Source organism: Microcaecilia unicolor, chromosome 2 (genome assembly GCF_901765095.1).
Source record: "Microcaecilia unicolor chromosome 2, aMicUni1.1, whole genome shotgun sequence".
NCBI lineage: Eukaryota > Metazoa > Chordata > Amphibia > Gymnophiona > Siphonopidae > Microcaecilia > Microcaecilia unicolor.
Genome location: NC_044032.1, coordinates 119,006,580 through 119,024,445, shown reverse-complemented (window position 1 = coordinate 119,024,445; position 17,866 = coordinate 119,006,580). Strand labels below are relative to the sequence as shown.

The 17,866-nt window shown below is 41.6% G+C and overlaps 1 protein-coding gene across 1 annotated transcript in view; it reads right to left on the bottom strand.

The window, feature by feature from the left end:
• Positions 1–17,866, bottom strand: part of LOC115462277 (WD repeat-containing protein 41-like) — a 181,717-nt gene that overhangs the window by 54,061 nt on the left and 109,790 nt on the right. The window contains exons 6-8 of the mRNA XM_030192289.1: positions 16,229–16,340; positions 13,672–13,734; positions 11,543–11,653 (exon numbers count right to left, since the gene is read on the bottom strand). Coding sequence (XP_030048149.1) covers positions 11,543–11,653; positions 13,672–13,734; positions 16,229–16,340 — 286 coding nt within the window. The remainder of the gene's footprint in view (positions 1–11,542; positions 11,654–13,671; positions 13,735–16,228; positions 16,341–17,866) is intronic.

Below are 17,866 nucleotides of genomic sequence, written 5' to 3'. Positions count from 1 at the left end.
TGTGATACATCTAAAAGTTTTCCAATCATTTAACCTTTTGGGTGCTTGTTTATACAACACTCTGTTGCAGAAGCATTTGTTGATTTTTCATGTGCACCTCGCTGCTTCAACTCTCAGTGGCCATTTTGAATTGGCGCCAGGACCGTCAGCACTCAGCATTGCAAGGGGGACAGGATGCAGGGCAGCGCTCTGGGCAGGAAAGAGGGAGCTCTTAACTGCCCCGAAGAGGTCACTAGACCACCAGGGCAGTAGAGTAAGTAAGGGGAGGGGAGGCTAGGATAGGACACCATTAGGCCAAAAAGAGGACATGTCCGGGTAAAACCGGACATATGGTAACCCTATGTTCCAGTCTAACAGACTGAAACAACAACTGAAGCTAGCATCACCGTTCCAAACGACAATTCGAAATCAGAAGATTTTTCAGCTCTCTATTCCCTGTTCTTGGAGTTAAAATATGGAACTCTCTACCTATTCCCATCAGCAGGGCCGGCCCTAGGGTTTCTAACGCCCTCCTGCAGTCTATTAGTCGGCGCCCCTACCCATCCAGGGATCACTATGGCTCCGCCCCCACAGTAGACACACCCCTTTTACCAGCCATGGCATCATCATTGAAAATATTACACCAGTATAGAAGAAAAATAACTTAGCACACAGACCAGGAATTAGGAGAACAGACAGTCTTGCCAACTCTGAAAAACAATGTGTTATCAAAATTTCAGAATCTAACAAACAAATCCCTATTCAGACACTTGGCCTTGCAGTCACACATGTAGAACAGAGATAGCCCCTCTTCAAATTCTTCAAAAATTAACCTGAAATCCTAAGAAGTTAGACTTTGCATGCAGCACAATAGTCTTCCCATCCAGCACAGCTTAGGATCTAGCTAGGGCAGACTTAATCAGCATAAACTAACATATTCTACAGTCTGATTGGACAGACTAACAGGAGTTACTGAAGTGGGAATGAGAGATAGGAGATTGGTGATGGTTAGGAATTGAAAGCAGCCATCTAGCCCTCCTGTCCTGTGAGTTGCTGTGTTGGGGTGGGGGTGGAAAAGGGTGGGTCAGGTGCAGCACTACACAGCGGTCTCTGACAAAACAAGGGTCCAGGCTGTGCTGTGCTGTCTCTGAGCCCTCTCTAGGCTGGATTCCAGCTCCTGGTTTCACTCTCAATCCCAGTGTGTTTGGAGCAGTGAGGTCCTCTGACAAACACAACAGGAGGATATTTCTCTGCTTGGGAGGGGGGAGGGGACTGGACAGAGAGCTGACAGCTCCTGCTTTGGAGCCAGACTGAGATGAGCAGGAGAGATTAGATAAACAAAAGCCTCAGCAGGCGCCCTTGAAGGCAAACACCCTCCTGCAATGCATAGCCTGCTTACCGGGTTTGACCGGCCCTGCCCATCAGAACAGAAAACAAATACCTCAACTTCAGGATGAGGCTAAAAATCTTTCTCTTCCCAAAGACTGCTTCATAACAATCTATCATGACTTCTACCCTCTAGTATCATCCATTATCCTTTCCTTAAAGTTTTTAGTGTCATGCATTACACCAATGGCCTCTAATGTTTCTCACACCTCACACTAACACTGTTTGCTTTCATTTCATGTAGAATGTAAACCGCACTGAACCCTGGAAAGGGGATATTAGCGGTATACAAGAATTGAATTGAAGCACCGACGGAAAAAAACTTGACACAGAGCTGTGTTTCAGCGTAGAGATGCCTGCTTCAGGAGTCATATAATCTTATTACTTCCTTCTTCGGCTGCTAAAGCAGGAGGGGGCCAGAGCCTGAGGTTGGGGGGGGGGGGGGAGCAATTTTGGTCTACCACCTCCCCCACCGCGCTTTCCTGCCCCGAAGAGGTCACCAGACCACCAGGGTAGTAAAGTAAGGTAAGGGGAAGAAGACACCCTTAGGGGGGGTGTGATGGGGGGGGTGAAAGGGGTGGGTGTGTGAAAGGGGGTGGGGTGTGGTGGGGCAGGGCAGGGCAGGGTGTGGTGGGGCGGGGCATGTGTCCTCTTTTTTGGGGGGGACCAAATATGGTAATTCTACTGGAACAGACATAGCAAAGTGGTCTTAGCATTTCAAAGGTGAAGCCCTATAGGACTTGAAAGACAAAACAAGCAGCTTTGAACCTGAGTCTGTCTGCTACGGGAATCCAGTGCAGTTTGTTTAGATGAGTTGAAACAGTAGTATATCTATTCTATCTGTATAAAAGTCTAGCAGCTGTGTTCTGTATGATTTGCAATTTTTTTCTGATATTGACACATAATACCAAGAAACAAAACATTACAGTAACCCAAGTGAGGTAGAACTAACGTTTGGACTAGTAGTGTGAAGGTTTTTTTTAGTCTAAGAATGATCTGACTAGTAGAAGTAGCTGTCTCATTTTGAATAGTGTTTTCTTCCACAGCTGGTTAATATATATATATTTTTTGTTACATTTGTACCCCGCGCTTTTCCCACTCATGGCAGGCTCAGTGCGGCTTACATGGGGCAATGGAGGGTTAAGTGACTTGCCCAGAGTCACAAGGAGCTGCCTGTGCCTGAAGTGGGAATCGAACTCAGTTCCTCAGTTCCCCAGGACCAAAGTCCACCACCCTAACCACTAGGCCACTCCTCCACTATGGGAAGCGAAAGTGAGTGAAGAATCAAGCAAGACCCCTAGTACTCTGGTTTCAGATTCGACTGTAAAGATTTGACCACTGGTTAAAAATACTGATGATGGGACATCAACTCCCTGATTTTGGAACCAAAGGACATTGGTTTTTTGCACATTTAATTTCAGTTTATTGGTCAGGGCCCAGGTGTTAACAAATAATATTTGTTTCATTTCTTAGATTTTGTTGGAAGGCTATTTGTCCAACCCTACTTTGTCTGTACTTTATAGGAAAAACAGATCTTTGTTTAGTCCTGTCTGGCGAGTGTCAAAATATTTTAGCATTTTGACTTCAAAAGGTCTTCATTCCTGGATTGTTTTAAAATTTCTTTTTAGTATTTTCACCATAAAGTAATTGATGCAGTGCTCTGGCTTTGTAAGGTGCTGTCCCACAGAAGTGGCATCCTGGTTGGCACTGTAGTGTTTAATGTGATATCTGTGTAAGTTGAGTCTTGTTTTTATTATCTGGTTTGTCTTTCCAATACAGTATCCCGCTTCACTCCTTTTGCATTGAATGATATATACCACATTTGAAGATAAGCATGTGTAGAATCCCCTTATGCTGAATTCTTTTCCCATGAGTGACTGTGGGGTCCTGCAATTTCTGCTGGCACAATTTGCAGCTTAGTATATAGCAGGAACACGTGCCATTCTCTTCTTTTTTTTTAGCTTTTGCTGGGAGCTTGCTTTTCACTAATTTTTGCTTCAGATTAGAGTGGTTGTCGAAAGGACAGCTTGGAACTGCGTTTATAGAATTTGCACTTAGCGCACATCATTTTGGCACCATTTACAGAATATATCCCTATATGTAACTGCAAAGAAACTATGGGGTCCTTTTACTAAGTTGTGGTAAAAGAGGCTCTGCGCTAGAAGTGGTGGCCATTTTTGCCACACGCTGTGGTAAAAAGGCCGAAAAAAGAAATGGCCATGTGGTAAGACTGCACTTATCGCGTGGCCACATGGGGGGAGGGGGAGCACTTATCGCCATCTATTAAGATGGCCGTAAGTGCTCCTGCACCAACACGGTGCTGCCTGATTACTGCTGGGTAACTCCTGTGATTAAAAAATAGGACCTATTTTCCCTAACACCGGAAATGCCATGTACTGGGGGTGGAAGTACCACTGGCGTCCGTGTTGGGCCGGCGGCAGTTCCAGATTGCTGCACGATGGGCTTACCACTGCTTAGTAAAAGGGCCGCTATATGAATTTATGTACATGCTTCTACCGTGTCCTAATATTTGTGTTACCATATTGTTATTTCTGTAATGTCAAGATTTTCTTCTCAATAAAATGTTTGGAAATTCATTAATAAAGAAAATTCAGTGGAAGGGTCTGAAGACAGAACTGAAGTATTCAAAAGTATAGTGGGATAATTTTGTGGCAAACATCAAATTAAAATGTTCCTAAGAGTCACTGACTAGAATAAAGAAGGCAAAAGCAGATTTTCATATTCTAAAGTAGTGGTTCTCAGCCAGTGTGTTGGGACACACTGATGTGTCACCAAAAATTTGATAGACAGCACCCTTGTGCTTTTCTTAACATGTGTGTGTGGGCTGGGGAGAGATGAGAACCAGGAGGTTGAATAATTGATCTACATAACTAGTCCGTTCTCCTGTCATCAGCACCAACTGGAAATGTTGCAGGCCTATGGTGCACCCCTCTCCTCCACCCCCGCTGTCACCACCATTGAATCTGTATTACTCTTGCATCATTGTCAGCAGCAGTGAAATGATATATAGGGTTTTTTCTTTGTTCAGCTGTGAATTGTAGTGTATCATGCACGTGAATATTATCTGTTAGCTGTATCAAAACAGAAAAAAGGTTGAGAACCACTGTAAAGGCATACAGGTTCCCTCTTGTGGTCAAAATGTTTTGTTTTCATTGAAGAGAAACTATACATCAAATGGTGTAAGCTGTAGATTACAGCAAGAAAGGCTGAAACTTACATGCTATCTTCCTTAAGTTTATGAAGTTAGAAGCTGTGGATTTTAATATCCGAGGAAATCTTGAGAAGGGGAGTGAGGCAGACTTCAAAAAGATTATTTCTTTCCCTATGGTTAACCAGGTCATAGACTGGAGTTTAGTCTTCAAACTAATGAATGACAGATTAGGCTGGATAATGTGCTTGTGGATGAAGTATCTTGGTCAGATATCTCTTGGTGCAATTTAAGCTGTTGAAATCAAGCATAAGAATACCCCCTCAAAGGACGGAAGTAATTAAGGCTAGAGATGGTAATAATGAGATAATGTGACAAAAGAAATTAAATTTTAGCAAACAGAGCAATTTATGAGGGAGAGAGGTCTGTCTGGAATGGTTATATGGAGAAAAACTCTGAACCAACTGGTCCTAGAAAGACAGGTGGTCTGAAAAAAGCAGAACATCAGCCCCATGGTATCAACAGGACTTATCTCTTCTTAAGTATCAGGTTCGCTATCAACAACACATGATTGAAGGACTGTTCAGCTCTAAATTTCCTGGCACACCAGGCTGTAGTCAAACAATATAAGGAGGCCATACGGAAGGCTAACACAGAATATTTTGCTGCTTGTTTGGAGGGGATGGAAAGTAAGCAGAGGAAACTTTGAGGCAGATGCAGCAACCAAACGTAAAAAAATCTAAATCGTTAAAGTCCCTAACGATTTTAAAATAACGAAAAATGCACCAAAAAAAAAAGTCACACATGCTGGAATCGGTATTGAAACGTACAATGTATCAAAGAATCACAATACACATCGTTAATCGGCCCCCAAATCATGCGCAGAGCAGCCAAGCGTTATGTTAGCTGCTCTGCGCATGCCACAAACAGTCAAATCACAAGCACATGGCAAATTGAATTGACACATAAAAAAATAAAACTAAAAAAAGGATCGGGAGGGGGCAAGGGCGCTCATCAGGAGCGTCCTGTACGGACGGCCTTGCCCCCCCCCCCCCCGCCGCTGCTCCCCCCTTTCCGCCTCTCCCCCCACCCCGAAAAAGCAAAATTGTAGCAGCCCCTGCCCCCCTCCCTTCCTCACTACTCTCAGCTCCGCCTCCCGACATCCTCCGTCTGTGCCCCGCCCCCTTTGGGGGTCGTCGCCGCCATTCCCCTTCTCCATCGGGCCCCCCTCCCTCTTACCGGGCCCGTGCAGCGCCTCTCTCCTCTGTCCGAAGGCGCTGCACGGGCAAGAAGAACGCTGAATCAGCTGATGCCTGCCTTCGCGATGGCGCGTCTTTCTCCTGCTGCGCCCGCCCCTGTCTGACGTCAGTGTTACTGACGTCAGACAGGGGCGGGCCCAGGAGGAGAAAGACGCTCTATCGCGAAGGCAGTCATCAGCTGATTCAGCGTTCTTCTTGCCCGTGCAGCGCCTTCGGACAGAGGAGAGAGGCGCTGCACGGGCCCGGTAAGAGGGAGGGGGGCCCGATGGAGAAGGGGAATGGCGGCGACGACCCCCAAAGGGGGCGGGGCACAGACGGAGGATGTCGGGAGGCGGAGCTGAGAGTAGTGAGGAAGGGAGGGGGGCAGGGGCTGCTACAATTTTGCTTTTTCGGGGTGGGGGGAGCGGCGGAAAGTGGGGAGCAGCGGCGGGGGGGGGGGGGGGGGGGGCAAGGCCGTCCGTACAGGACGCTCCTGATGAGCGCCCTTGCCCCCTCCCGATCCTTTTTTTAGTTTTATTTTTTTATGTGTTTTCTGAGGTCCTTTGGACCAATCACAGCGCTTTTAGCTCTGCTAATGCGCTGGGATTGGCTCAAAGTTTGTTTATTTTTTCACTTAACACTTTTTCCTGGCACAGAGCTGTCCTAACGAGAGGTCCAGACCTCTCGTTAGTTTTCCTGCCTTTTTCCTGCGTAAAGGCAATCGGAAAAGGTTAGTGCATGTCGTTTCAATGGGGTTTTCACACTAATTGCTCATCTCCATTCTGTTTTCGTTAGCTGCTACTGTCGTCGGAAAATAGGCTAAGTGCATGGAAAGGATCGGAAATTCTTCCCCGAGGGCTCATTTAACGATGAAAAACGTTTAGTGCATCTGCCTCTTTGTCTTTTTTTTTTGTTTGTTTTTTTGACAGTCTATCTGTGTATTTGGCTGCATGAGGTTCCCCCTCCCTGAAAAAAAAGGTGAATGATATATTAAGGAGGTTCTAAGAAAGATATGGAGGAAAACATTTGTCTTTATTCAGACATATAGTGGGTGAAGACGATGACTTTTTCTGGACTTGCATAATGGGACATGTATTTGTTTATATGATTTTATGCTTTTACGTTTGTAATTTATAATCCACTTAGATGTTAGATGGAATAGAAATATTAAAGAAGATAGCTGGGGAGGTACAGTCACTGGAGGTTTAATTTCAAATCACTGCTACTTTTGGAGTGAGAGATTTAACTTCTATGTTACATATTGGCCTAACTGATAAGAGATGCAGGGGAATGGATAGTGCTTTGCACAGCAACCTTTGCTATTTCTATTTTTGAGGCCAGCTATGTGCCATTTATACTGAAGGAAGTAGTAGTGAAACTAATCCTGAAGAACCTTTACGTTAGATCCACTGGTATTAAAGAATTATTGATCTACCTCAAACCTACCATTTCTTCCTAAGTTAGGGCATGTGGTAATATATCAGTATTTACTGTCATTTTTAGAAGATACAGGGTTGTTTAATTTTTTTTGAGGGGGGGAAGGTTTGCCAGATAAGTCTGGATTTTAGAATGACCACTTGCAAAGATATAGTTCTGGTTGCTTTATCAGATATAATGTGGAGGTATACAGATAAGGGGGAAAGACTCTTACATGGTCCTCCTGGATCTGTCTTCAACTTTTCACATGGTTTGCCATGGATTACTGACGAATTGTCTCAGTTAGATAGAACTTGAATGGAGAGTTTAGAAGGCTAGTAGAAGAGGGTACTTTGAAGTAAAAAAACAATCAGCGTTAATGTGTTTGTTGTGGGGTCCCTCAAGGTTCAGTGTTATCCCCATAACTTATGCAACATTTATCTAGACCTGCTGTGGGATATTGTAAGGAACTTTGCCATTGACTGTTTACATATGCTGACAATATGCAGTTGTACGTACCAGTTGGGGGTTGGAGACGGACAGTGAGTGACTGGTGAAAATGAATGCTTAGGGGCAGTAGCAGAATGTTTAGCATATGCCAAGCTGAAACTGAACCCCTAGTAAATCAAAGCTTTATGGGTAAGCTGGAGGGAAACGCGCTGCTGTGCTTTCCCATCACTGGAGAGATTTTGGTTCTAAAAGAGGAGGTGGTGAAAGGGATATGTTTGGATGCCTCACTTTCCCTAGATACCCATATTATATTGGTGATTTGCGTCACCTTTCGGAGTCTGCATTTAATTAATCAAGAAACTACTTTGTGGTAGGTAAAGATTAGCCATAGCTATTCATTCTCTGGTTAGTAGTTGAACAGAGTATTGTAATGTGATATATCAAGGCAACTGCAAGCTGCTCCTTTTCTGCTTGTAGTTGATGCAATACACAGTGCCAAAGCTTTTGATTGATAAGAAGTCCAGGGACCATGTGTTTCCATCTTGGAGGCGCTCCTTCAGTGTAAAGTTTTGGCACAATGTCTTCACAACAGACCCTCTTGGCAATTCTTTAGTTTACCTGCAATTTAACTACAAGTAATGTAACAAAAGGTGTTTAGCTAATAGAGGCAGAGCAGCATAGCTATTTGCTGGAAGAGTAGATTCTCAAATATGCTGAATTGACTGTGTTGGGCGATTTCAATATTCATAGGAAGTAACATTTGTAGGTCATTTGTAATCCCAGATCATTCACTCTCCAACACAGAAATTAGGAAAACAAGTTGGATCCAGCTATTAATAGATATAATACCAGTATCTTGCTCAGCCCAGTTTTTAAATACATTGTAAGAAGACTGTGCATGCTAATTTAGTTAGGAGTCATAAAATAATACAGACAGTAACTAGACTGAAAAGTATTTCAATCTCTAAGTATTGTCTAATGTATGACAAATTAGTCAGATTTTGAGGAATTTATAAGCTATGGAACCAACTGTTTAGAGGGCCAGCACAGAAACTGTGTAGGAAAAGAATCTGGTTCATTTCAATCAAGACTGTTGTTTATTCCTACAACAGCTGAAGCAACTTGAGAAGGAAATGGTAGAAGAGCAAGCAGGATGAGGATAAAGAGAAATGTAGGAGAAATACCAATGTGATAAAGTCTAAGATGCATTTTATTAGGAAGAGCTTAAAGGAAATTGAGAATCATCACCAACAGTTGTCAGATTGACTAACAAGCAAAGATAAAGAGAAGTTCTTCAACATTTCAAAGCACTTATCCTTACAAAGTTCCATACATTACTGTGGAACTTTGTAAAGGCTAAGTGCTTTGAAAACGAGCCCCATAGCATTCCTTTTTCTATGGATGATTTTACAGTTTATTAATAAAAACAGAATTAAAAAAAAAAAACTTTATTAACTAGTCTCCCTACCCTTTTACCTATAGTTTTTAAAACTTGAACCATAGCATACAGCATTAACACATAGCCTCTAGAAGGCACAGCAGGGCCTAGTTCAGTTTTCATTCAAAAAAGAAGCAAGCTTTATTAACTAATTTACATAGTGTGCAACTCTTTTCCCCATAATTTTAACAAACTTTCTTCTAGAGGCAGAAACTTAACTGTAACAGCCAAGAGCATTAAAAAGAATAGTAGCAGGGAATAAACTTTGTCTTAAAAAAAAAGTTACTTTCTGTTCTTTGCTTGGAAGAGAGGTAGCAGTGCTCCTGACCTGAATCAGATGTTAATTAAGGTGTGAGGAAGGTAGACTAGCTGCAAAGGTTACTAGGTCAACCTGATTCCTGTGTTAGCTTCAAAGGGTCTGTTTGAAGCATCCCCCTTAGAATCAAACTATTAGAGAGGAAAGGTGACAGGTCCCAGGAAACTTTCTTTCTGAGATGCTCTGAGAGAAGAGGACATTTCTCTGGGTAAATGAACATTTTTTGTACTCTGTCCTTTGGTGATTTAAAGATTGGGGTTTATTGATAGGCAGTTAGAATTTTAAAAAAGCAAACTTTATTAACTAGTCTCCCTATCCTTTTCCCATAGTTTTTAAAACTTGAACCACAGTATACATTAACAGATAGCCTCTAGATGGCACATCAGGGCCTAGTTCAGTCTTCAACAGGCTTCTGCTGGGAAAAAGATCCTTTAATATGTCCAGTTATCCTGGGCTGTCTCTAAAGTTGATGGACTCTCCTACTAGAGACGGGGTTAAGACTGACGGGGTTAGAACTGACTATGTAGTGACATATTTATTTTAATGTTTTAAGATTAATTTGTAAAATTTGTCCATATTTGGAGAAACAGGGTTTTCTCACCACTACTCATTCATTGATGAATGGTTAAGTGAGATTACTGTAATTCATTACAATAGGGACTTTAGCAGGGGTGAAAAGGCAGCAACTGGTGCAGAGACACGAAATGGAACAATAATTACATCTCTCCTGTCTTGTGTAAACTGCTCTGACTGTTGCTGTGCTCTAGAATAAAATTCTGTAGAACTAGAGGATATGAAATGAGGTTGAAGGGGGGCAGACTCAAGAAAAATGTCAGGAAGTATTTTTTTCATGGAGAGAGTGGTGGATACTTGGAATGCCCTCCCGCGAGAGGTGGTGGAGATGAAAACGGTAACGGAATTCAAAAATGCGTGGGATAAACATAACGGAATTCTCTTCAGAAGGCATTGATCCTCAGAAGCTTTGCGGAGATTGGGTGGCAACACTGGTGGTTGGGAGGCGGGGCTAGTACTGGGCAGACTTCTACAGTCTGTGCCCTGAAAATGGTAGATACAAATCAAGGTCAGGTATACATATAAAGTAGCACATATGAATTTATCTTGTTGGGCAGACTGGATGGACCGTACAGGTCTTTTTCTGCCGTTACCTACTATGTGGAGGAGTGGCCTAGTGGTTAGAACACTGGTCTTGACATCCAGAGGTGGCCGGTTCAAATCCCACTGCTGCTCCTTGTGATCTTGGGCAACTCACTTAACCCTCCATTGCCTCAGATTGTGAGACCTCCTGGGACAGAGAAATATCCAATGTACCTGAATGTAACTCACCTTGAGCTACTACTGAAAAAGGTGTGAGCAAAATCCAAATAAATAAATATGTTACTATCTTTGGTTTACAGAGGACAACCTCTTTACTTAGATAAATTTATCAAACATAATCCAATCAGAAGACTATATTCTTTGCAACAGGACTTCTTGAAGTCACCCCCACTGTTAGCTATGTATTGGACATCCACAAAGGAAAAATCTTGTTCCTACATAGGGCTATGGCTTTAGAATAAGTTCTCAAACAAGCCAAAAGGAGAATGTCAACAGTGTATAGTTTAGGGAAAAAAATCAAAAGTTTGTTTTTTGTGCTAGCCTTCGGAAGCAAGTGCTGATAGAGGGGAGGTAGGAAGACAGGAGAGTATTCTGCTACATAAATTGTGTATTTTAAGATGTATTTTGTCATGATATGTTTTGTGATTATCAATATATCACTGGGATCTACCGTAATACTATTGGTGATTTGGAGGAATATTATTTTGATGTATTTACCCCCCATCTTTTCAGTAGGCCAAATGAGAATAAATCAAATCAAGTTATCTTATAAGCATACTTGCTCAAGTTTGTAAATGTACAGAGACTCTACTTTCACAGAGCCAGCAAAACTCTACTAATTCCACAGTGACATAAATCTAGTAGCATTTTATACATTTTTCATTCTAAATTCCACCTTGAAAGTTTAATAACTTAAAAAGAATATTTCCCGTCACTTGTGTACGTGTACTTAAGATAAATTCTGTCTAAAACATAGTTTTGTGTAATGGCTAATATGTTCTCTGTAGATCTATTTACACACTACACACTCTTACCATTGACATTTACCAACGAGCGAATATTATCTTGGTGGGCAGAGAGACATTTCACCTCATGGATATCCCAACTGTCAGAATTATCTGTAGGTATCAGCAGCTTGAAAATGACTAAGAAGAAAGAGAAGTTAAATTAAACTTTGCATAACAGCAGAGTACACAGTATTTCCCTGTTGAAAGCAATTCTTACCTAATAGAGAAGTACAGATAGACCCTCTGGCCAAGTAAAGGGAAGGGAATCCATTAGAATATCTGCAACATCTGCACATCTTTTTTGTGCTCCAAGCACAATCTTTACACTGTAGTTATTTGTATTAAATGTTCTAAAGGACAATAACTCAGTTGGATTAAGATGTGCAAATCAACTTTTTAATTCATCTGTGCTGCAGCTGCATATGAGATTCATAAACCAAAAAATGGTGCCAACTGCTTTTTTTTTAAATATGCTTTTGGAGAGTAGAAGTTTTGCACTATCAGTACCAGTAGGCTGACATGTGTGCCTCAAGTACTACTAATCTCATCTCTTATAGCCAATTAGTCATTACAAACATGCTCACAACAAATAGACAGCAGTAAGAAAAAGAAGCTGTACTTCACAGAAGCATTTTCTACCTCTACCTCTCCATGGTCCAACTGTACCAAACTACACAATGAAAGAAAAGGTAGGGTGAGAGCAAAATAAAGAACAAGCAGCAAAGAAAAGGAGAAAGCAAATGAGTAAGGGAAATGAAAAATGAGGCAGAAGAGAGAAAGAATAAAGGGGTAAGGGGGAAGATAAAGACCACCAATCAACCTCAAAGTCAAGATTAATTGATGAAGGCCCATCAGTAGTCAAAAATGAGGGTAGGTGGGGATGAAAATCTGAGCTAAGCACAGAGGAAGGAGGGAGGTAATGCTACAGAATCAGTCCTGCAGAAAGTATGAGAAGTTGTGCAAGGGAAGGAGGAGGAGAAGGGGAGGAAGGATGGTTAAGAGGGCAGTGGCAAGGGAAAGCAGTGAGACAGGAGAAGACATTTAGGAATGAAAAAAAAAGTATGAACGTAACATAAATTACCTTAAGTATACATAGTGCTACCAGTTTCTTTTCCTTTCCTTTGATGGTCACAAGAATCTGTATATTGGTGTGTACATGGTAATTTGTGGCACTATCAAATGTACCAGAAAATAATTGACAGGAATTCTTACCTACTTCCCAGCTATTCATACAGTGATCAAGTCTGACAACTGTAAATTCTTTTATGAAAATGCAGTCAGATCAGAAATTTCATGCCTACATCTATCAATAGGATGAGAAATACTAAAGAAATGGCAGGGCTAATTTGTTAGACTACTTCTGGTGATCCAGTATATTTGTGTATCGGGTTGACTCAACACATTTAGTGGATGTAAAGTAGAGAGCTCAGACCATTGATGTACCCAAAATGATTACAAACCAGAAGTTACAATTAGGGTTACCAACTACTATGAATGATATAAATGCATAGGAATCCCACATTCTGAAACAAAATGCTTCACAAACAAGAACTTATTAGTCAAGGTGTCTGCTTACCCTAGTAACCTGAGATTTCACTGTGCAAAATAAATAAACTGTGTTTAGAGTTTTTATGAACAATTTATGGCTCATATTACATATAACCTCTGGGTCAAATCTTTCCAGTTCATTGCTACCTGTTGAGTTAGGAACCAAAGCAAATTTTAAGCCTCAGTTCTTCCAACATGGCCAACTACTAAGCAATTCACTCTCCATTCAGTTAGTACTAGTTAAATCATAGACTCATGAGCAATCTGTATGTGTGTGTAGTGTAAAAGCTGGTGGACAATGAGGCTATGAACTTCTGCTGTAATGAACAATGCTGATTTTTATAGTTTACATGGCACCATGAATAACAAACTACCTTTCAGCGTCCCACAGATTTAAAAAAAAAAATGTGTTAATGCTTTTTATTTTAGTAAAATACTATATATGAAAGACACATTTTTCCTTCATTATATAAAATTCCTAATGTATAAAGCTGGAAATATATAACCATTAGTACATAACCACAGTTTGCGTCCTAATCACACAATTTATAGCCAAAGTGGCAGGTTAAATATCAGGACTGCAGCATGGTAAGAGTGAAAATACTCACTTAGATCTTTGCCTATGGCTGCTGCTATGCAGTTTTTAGGTAATTCAATCAAATTGCTGATACCTTCAAAACAAAAATGATAAAAATGAAAACCTAAATCTGTTTTCTTTAGAAAAAAATAATAGAGTTGAATAAGCCACTAAGAACATAATATATACAGAAAGAGAGAACATGATGCCAAATTATAACTACAATGACCATTTTGGCTGCTATTCGTCTTCTTATTGCTATACTGCAGACCTTACTGGGATTCTGAATTTAGCCCTTGCATCTCTATCACCAAGAATCCTCTAAGCTTAACACACGCTTTCTTGTGTTACTGCCCCATATCTCTGCAACTAGGACACTAAGGAAGTAATACTATAAATTGGTGCCTAGACGTAAGTGCCACTTATATACAAATGCTTCTTATCGTTTCCTCCTAGGAATATCACTCCGTTCACTGTGTAAATCTCTCTTACCTGCAACCTTCTCCTCCACTGCCAACTCCAGGCTCCGTTCCTTTTATCTTGCTGCACCATATGCCTGGAATAGACTTCCTGAGCCGGTACGTCAAGCTCCATCTCTGGCTGTCTTCAAATCCAAGCTAAAAGCCCACCTTTTTAATGTTGCTTTTAACTCCTAACCCTTATTCACTTGTTCAGAACCCTTATTTTATCATCCTCACTTTAATACTCCTTATACCTGACTGCTCAATCTACTATATCAATTAAGATCTTTACTGTAATACCACTGTATCTCTCATTCCGGAAGTGGCGATTGTCATGACGGAACAATGTAAGCCACATTGAGCTTGCAAATGGGTGGGAAAATGCGGGATACAAATGCAAGCAATAAATAAATAAATAAATCCCCCTAGAACTACAAAAGCTGTCAAAATTCCAGGTATTATATTTGAAATACCTTCTGATTTCTACTGCTTTAGCGTATCTATCTGCCAGTACCTCTCCATATGGATACACTAAAGCAGTAGCAAATCAGAAGGTGTTTAAAATATGACTGTTTTTGTAGTTCTAGGGGGTTGATGATAATCCTAAGAGGAAATGATAAGAAACGAGAAAGAAAAGGATAACTTTGAAAATGATGTGTAAAAACTGATTATAGCCTTATAAAATCAATCACCTAGAAGCCACTATTGTAAGAAAGACACCAATGTGATTGTAACCAGTGAATCATAATTCAGTGATAATCACTGGGAGCTGAATATACTTATACTCTTTTCAGAATGGACAAGATAAAAAGGGGGAATGATGAGTTTTATAGGGTAGGGACAAAATAAAAGCCACTGAGATTCAATGTGAGCAAGTGGTATGGGTTGCCTTGAACATACCTAAGAGATCTACTATCATTTTGCATCTTTCCTGACTCCATGTACGAATTCTGAATATTTTTACTGCAGTAATTCTTGATTGCCTATGTCCAGGTTACCCTTGCTGTACACTGCCTTGGATGAATTTCTTCAAAAAGGCAGTAAATAAATCCCAATAAATAATAATATAATGTAGGTGTGAAGGGGCATCTTCAATATGTCTAAATCCGATTTTGGACATTTTGTTGAAAACATCCAAAAATCAAGTCCTGAACATGGCCATTTTCAAATCAGAAAAATGTCTTATCTTTTTGTTTCAAAAATGGTCATTTCCTAGAAAATATGTATATTTTTTGTGCTCAGTATGTTTTACTTTTGTGACCATTAAAAAAAATGTCCAAGGGAAAAACGCACAAAAACAAGCCATTGAGACGTCTGGTGTGGATCAACATTTTTAGTAGATTGGCACCACAGACATCCCAGCAGAGCAGTGGGGCACCCTAGGGGGCACTGTGGTGGACCTCACATAAAAGCAATGTACGGCTAACCAGTCTATATGTTCGCTATGGGATGCAAGAAGGGTCCCAGCAATGAAGCTGACTTGTGTATATTAAAATTGATGGTAAGGAGGCTTTTTAGTAAGCCATAGGGTAAAGCTGTAAGCTGATGTGTACCACACCAGTATAACATTAAAAGGTCTGAGGCAGCATAAGGGACCCATGACTGACTGCCTGGTAATTTTCTGCATCAGTCCCCTATCCCCAACTTGACTTGATCTGATTGCCAACCCACCCCAACCCCAACATAACCAGACCCAAAGGTAGCCAAGCTGATAACTCCCTCCCCCTAGACAAAGAGTTAACCACCTCAACCACCCCTCACCTCAACAATACCTGGTGGCCTAGCAGCCATGAAACACTCCACCATGACCCTGACATTAAAAACAAAAAAAGTATCACTGGTAGTCTGGCGTACCCTCCTATCTTCTCAGATATCTCCTCAGACAGGTAGGAGTGATGCCCACTCACTCCTACCTCAGGCGTCAACATGATTCAAAATGGCGGCACCTGATTCCTGTCTATGTGTTGCAATGCACCACTATGGGTCACTCTATCACATAAGGCACTCTTTAATTAAACAAAGAATCACAGGTTTAAAATATTTAAGTAGATATTGTAATATTAATTCTAAAGATCATTTCTAAGAACTAGGATCGTAACTGAGACAGTCAATTACATTTACACTTACCTGAATCTGTAAAGTGACTGGTTTCAGAGACAAGTTCTAACTTCCTGTTCCACATACGCAGCTCACTCCCACCAGACAACCATAAGTCCAGTCTTTGAAGAACAGTCAAACACTAGAGAGAAAGAAATGCAAAACTAAAAATGTACTGTTTGGTCCAGATTTCAGAGATTCTTCTTTAGATAAATTAGTTCAGCTATGGAATAGCTGTTTTACTGAAACACTGGAAGTTATTGCTAGGGTTACCATATGTCCGGATTTACCCGGACATGTCCTCTTTTTGAGGACATGTCCGGGCGTCCGGACGGGTTTTGCCAGTCCGCCCGTTTGTCCGGATTTCTGGACAAACGGGCAGGCGGGCCTATCCTAGCCTTCCCTTACTTACTATCTACTGCCCTGGTGATCTAGTGACCTCTTCGGGGCAGGAAAGAGCCCCCTCTTTCCTGCCCGGAGCGCTGCCCTTGACCTGCATCCTGTTGCTGTGACGGTCTCGAGATTCAAAATGGCCGCCGAGAGTTGAAGCAGCCTCGTGAGACTTCAACTGTCAGCGGCCATTTTGAATCCCGAGACTGTCACAGCAACAGGATGCAGGGCAAGGACAGAGCTCCTGGCAGGAAAGAGGGGGCTCTTTCCTGCCCCGAAGAGGTCACTAGACCACCAGGGCAGTAGATAGTAAGTAAGGGGAGGGGAGGGGGAGGGCAGGGGACTTTGTAACAGGGGGCGGGGTGAGGATGTGAAAGGGGTGGGGTGTGGGCGGGGCAGGGGGCGGGACATGTCCTCTTTTTGAGAGGACAAAATATGGTAACCCTAGTTATTGCACCAGTTAAGAAATTAAGGAGCCCTTTTACTAATCTGTGGCAAAAAATGGCCTTAGCGTGTCCTCATGTGGGTTCTTTCCTGCGAACTAAGGCCATTTTTAGCATAGAGGTACAATGGCTGATTTTCAGAATATTCCATTAATGGCTACAGGCTAATTTTCCCATTAGTGTGTGTGCCCCTACTGCTACCTATTTTGTAGGCAGTAGGGACTCATGTGCTAAACCTACGCTAATCAGTTACTGTGCAGCAATGCCGATGTGCTAACCAATTTGCATAGACACACCTACTCCCCGCCCCAAAACACACCCCATGCCCAATTTGCATAGACACACCCACTCCCCGCCCACAACACACACCCTGCGCCCAAAAATAATTATTTTTTAGCACATGGGTAGCACGTGCATATGGCAAAATTACCTTAAGATGCCATTTTCTGCTGCAGTAAGCATGTGTTAGTGCTTACTGCAGGTAAGTAAAAGGGTCCCTAAAAGTTATGGATAGATTTTAATAACCCCTGGTTTCATCCAGGATTGAATTTATTAAAACAGAAACATCAACTAGACTAATGAGAAAGCTGCAATCTAAGGAAGACAGAGAGTGATGCAAGGATCATATCAAGACTTACAAGACGTTATCGTGGAGACTAACTGTATATTCCAAATCAGCTTGATACCTCCCTAACTAGGCCCAATGAATTAATCCAGCAATTAAGATATGCTACTGGGTTCACAACAGGTTCAGGTGGGCATAAACCTTACTCCATAATTATTCAGTGATCTTTTTACTTTGATACTGTTTATGCTTCTTTTCATGAAGGTTTGT